The sequence below is a fragment of the Aplysia californica genome, unplaced genomic scaffold (assembly GCF_000002075.1).
Source record: "Aplysia californica isolate F4 #8 unplaced genomic scaffold, AplCal3.0 scaffold00093, whole genome shotgun sequence".
NCBI lineage: Eukaryota > Metazoa > Mollusca > Gastropoda > Aplysiida > Aplysiidae > Aplysia > Aplysia californica.
In genome coordinates this window covers 1,568,201-1,570,700 of record NW_004797363.1, presented here as the reverse complement: position 1 = coordinate 1,570,700, position 2,500 = coordinate 1,568,201, and the positions used below count along the sequence as shown (strand labels likewise).

General features: G+C 37.6%; 1 protein-coding gene across 1 annotated transcript in view; it reads left to right on the top strand.

Moving 5' to 3' along the window:
- The window catches only part of LOC101855551, a gene marked incomplete in the record, with an annotated part of 10,388 nt that overhangs the window by 770 nt on the left and 7,118 nt on the right, over window positions 1-2,500 (top strand). Inside the window, 1 exon segment of the mRNA XM_013080636.1 lies at window positions 821-968. Within this exon segment, the coding sequence (XP_012936090.1) occupies window positions 821-968 (148 nt within the window).

Below are 2,500 nucleotides of genomic sequence, written 5' to 3'. Positions count from 1 at the left end.
ACTTGCATAATTACAGTAATTCTCTTTGTTCCTTTTTTTCCCCGAGCATTCTATCCTATAGGCTTCGACTAATTTGTGTGACTTTAGAGGGAGCAAAGTTTAAAGAAAACAATAGTCTTTTATTATCACCTGTTGTCCTTGTTGACACACATGCTTGATAAGCCTCTTCTGGCTAGGTGGGTAGGTAGGTGGGTATTTCGTTAAGTGTTTAAGGCCTCTATGGCACCTAGAGACTCAAGTTCGATTCACGAGAGGGGAGAAGTTTTATTGAGTGTGTCGGTCTGTCTGCAGGAGTGTTGATCTCTCTCAGGCCAGGTTGGCCCTGGACAGCAAGGTCAGAAGCCCGTCTCCTAAATGATCAAAATTGTGTCGATGCGAGACATAAACACACCTACATTTGAAATACAATTAAGGCTGTACGCCAACATCACATAACGCATTTTACAGAATAGATCTCCCAGAAAAAGCTTAATAAAATATCTTAAATGACAAACATCAATGATGTTCTTAAAACAATTTGGGTTTTTTGGAGTTGTTGTTTTTTTGGGGGGTGGGGGTGGGGGGGGGGTAGTTAAAACAAGTTTTCATAATTTAAAAAAATATAAGTTGTGCTGAAACTGTTTTTCTGTTTGTTATAACTTTGTAGATAATAATATGTATCACTGGGTTGAGTTAATATTATTATTATCATCATATCATTGTTAGTATTATCATTATTAACATTACTATTTTTATTATTATTATTATTGATATTATTATTATCATCATTATCAGTACTATTAGTACCATCATCCCTATACATTTTGTGTCTGTTTTCTAGATGGAAACTCAGTCAACCCATGTGACTATGACGGGATAGCTGTTGTCCAATTGGCTGGACAAATTTTCTGCAACGGTGTCATCTCGGGGGGTCAGCTGGTCCTGCCAGAGACGTGTGCCTCCAATCTCAAAACCCTCAGTACATATGCGTGAGTCGGTGTTGCAAAAAGCTGGGCGAAAGTGTATAGCCGAGATTGTTTCTTAATGTTCTATTTTCTACTGGGGTAATGCACATAGAGCATGCTCTAAAGTGTGGATATGCGCTATATAGATGAAATCATTATTTTTATAAATATTATTTGTATTATTATAGGTTTATCGGCCCTTGCTTTACTGTAAGGTGGGGGCATCAGAATTTAACGTTCATCTCCGAAAAGATAGAGCCAAATTAAGAGGGAGTATTCGTGTAAAGTGTCTTTCCTAGTGACACTATGTTGGGCTGAGCCAAAGCCCGAGCCTATGAACCAGCAATCTCATGACTACAAGTCAATGAGGATAACCACTTAACCAAAAACGCCATTGTGAGTCAGTCTCCTGAGTCTTATATTAATTAGTAAAAGCCGTATATTATTCGTCCCTTTTCAGTGAAATCCTAAATGACATTACAAACCAAAATGTTTTAGTTTTATAAGTTTTAGTAAGAGACAAAAGACACCTCCGAGAAACAGTATAGATTATGAATGTCACACATTCAATATCTTTAAAAACGTTTTGCATAGTTTAAACTAAGTTTCCATGATAAAATAGTATAGGTTGTAACTACACAATTATTTTCTGTGTGTTAAACATTGTCAATTTTTATCACTGGCTTGAGTTATGAAGAAGTAAATGAATTGTTTCAATACTTGCAAGGCACTCACTAAAATTTCAACACAAAGAGGCCATAGAAGTTCAAAAGAGAAAGTGTAACTAGAGAGTAACATAATACAAAGAACAAAAGGAGGACAGATATGGGCATTGGATGTTTGATTGGAAAGAAGGCAAGCAATCCTTACCCCATCGCCCGCCAACCACGCACTGTCAACAGGTTTCTAATAATAATGATGATCAGGATATTATTATGATGAGAGGAGGAGGAGCGCAATGCGAGGTAGGAGGGTGAGGGTTTATAGGGTGCTCTTAGAACCCGGTGTAGTTTACTCCTTCTGCGCTATCAATCATCTATCGTCCTTATCTCTCCTTATTCTTTTCTTTGTATGTTACTCTCTTGTAAAAATGTGACTTATTTGTGTTGCAAGTGCTGTAAAATTCTTGCTAAGACTAATGTTGCGAGGTATTTTTGAGTTGATCTCCTATTTACACACTAGTCAACAGGTTTCAAATGATACCGATAATGATCATGATAAGAAAGATGACTAGGAGTAGGTGGATTTTAAGAAAGAAGAGGAGTAGTAGCGAGAAGAGAATAGGGAAAAGGATGATGATGATGATGATGATTTTGTTTCCTTAATGGGCCTGACGGACTTCACGAAGAAATGTTCGAGCGAGAGCAAGGCTCTTTTTCGGCTCCATTGTCAATATGCTTAGCGGCACCTCCACTCGTCCAAATAACTCCATTCGAATTGCCATTGTTCCTGGACATTCAAACATTTATTATGTTTGGTATCCTCCTTTTCATGGCCGCATCTTCGGCAACATGGGCTGAGCTCTTCATTTACAAAGTTCTTATACCATCTTAAAC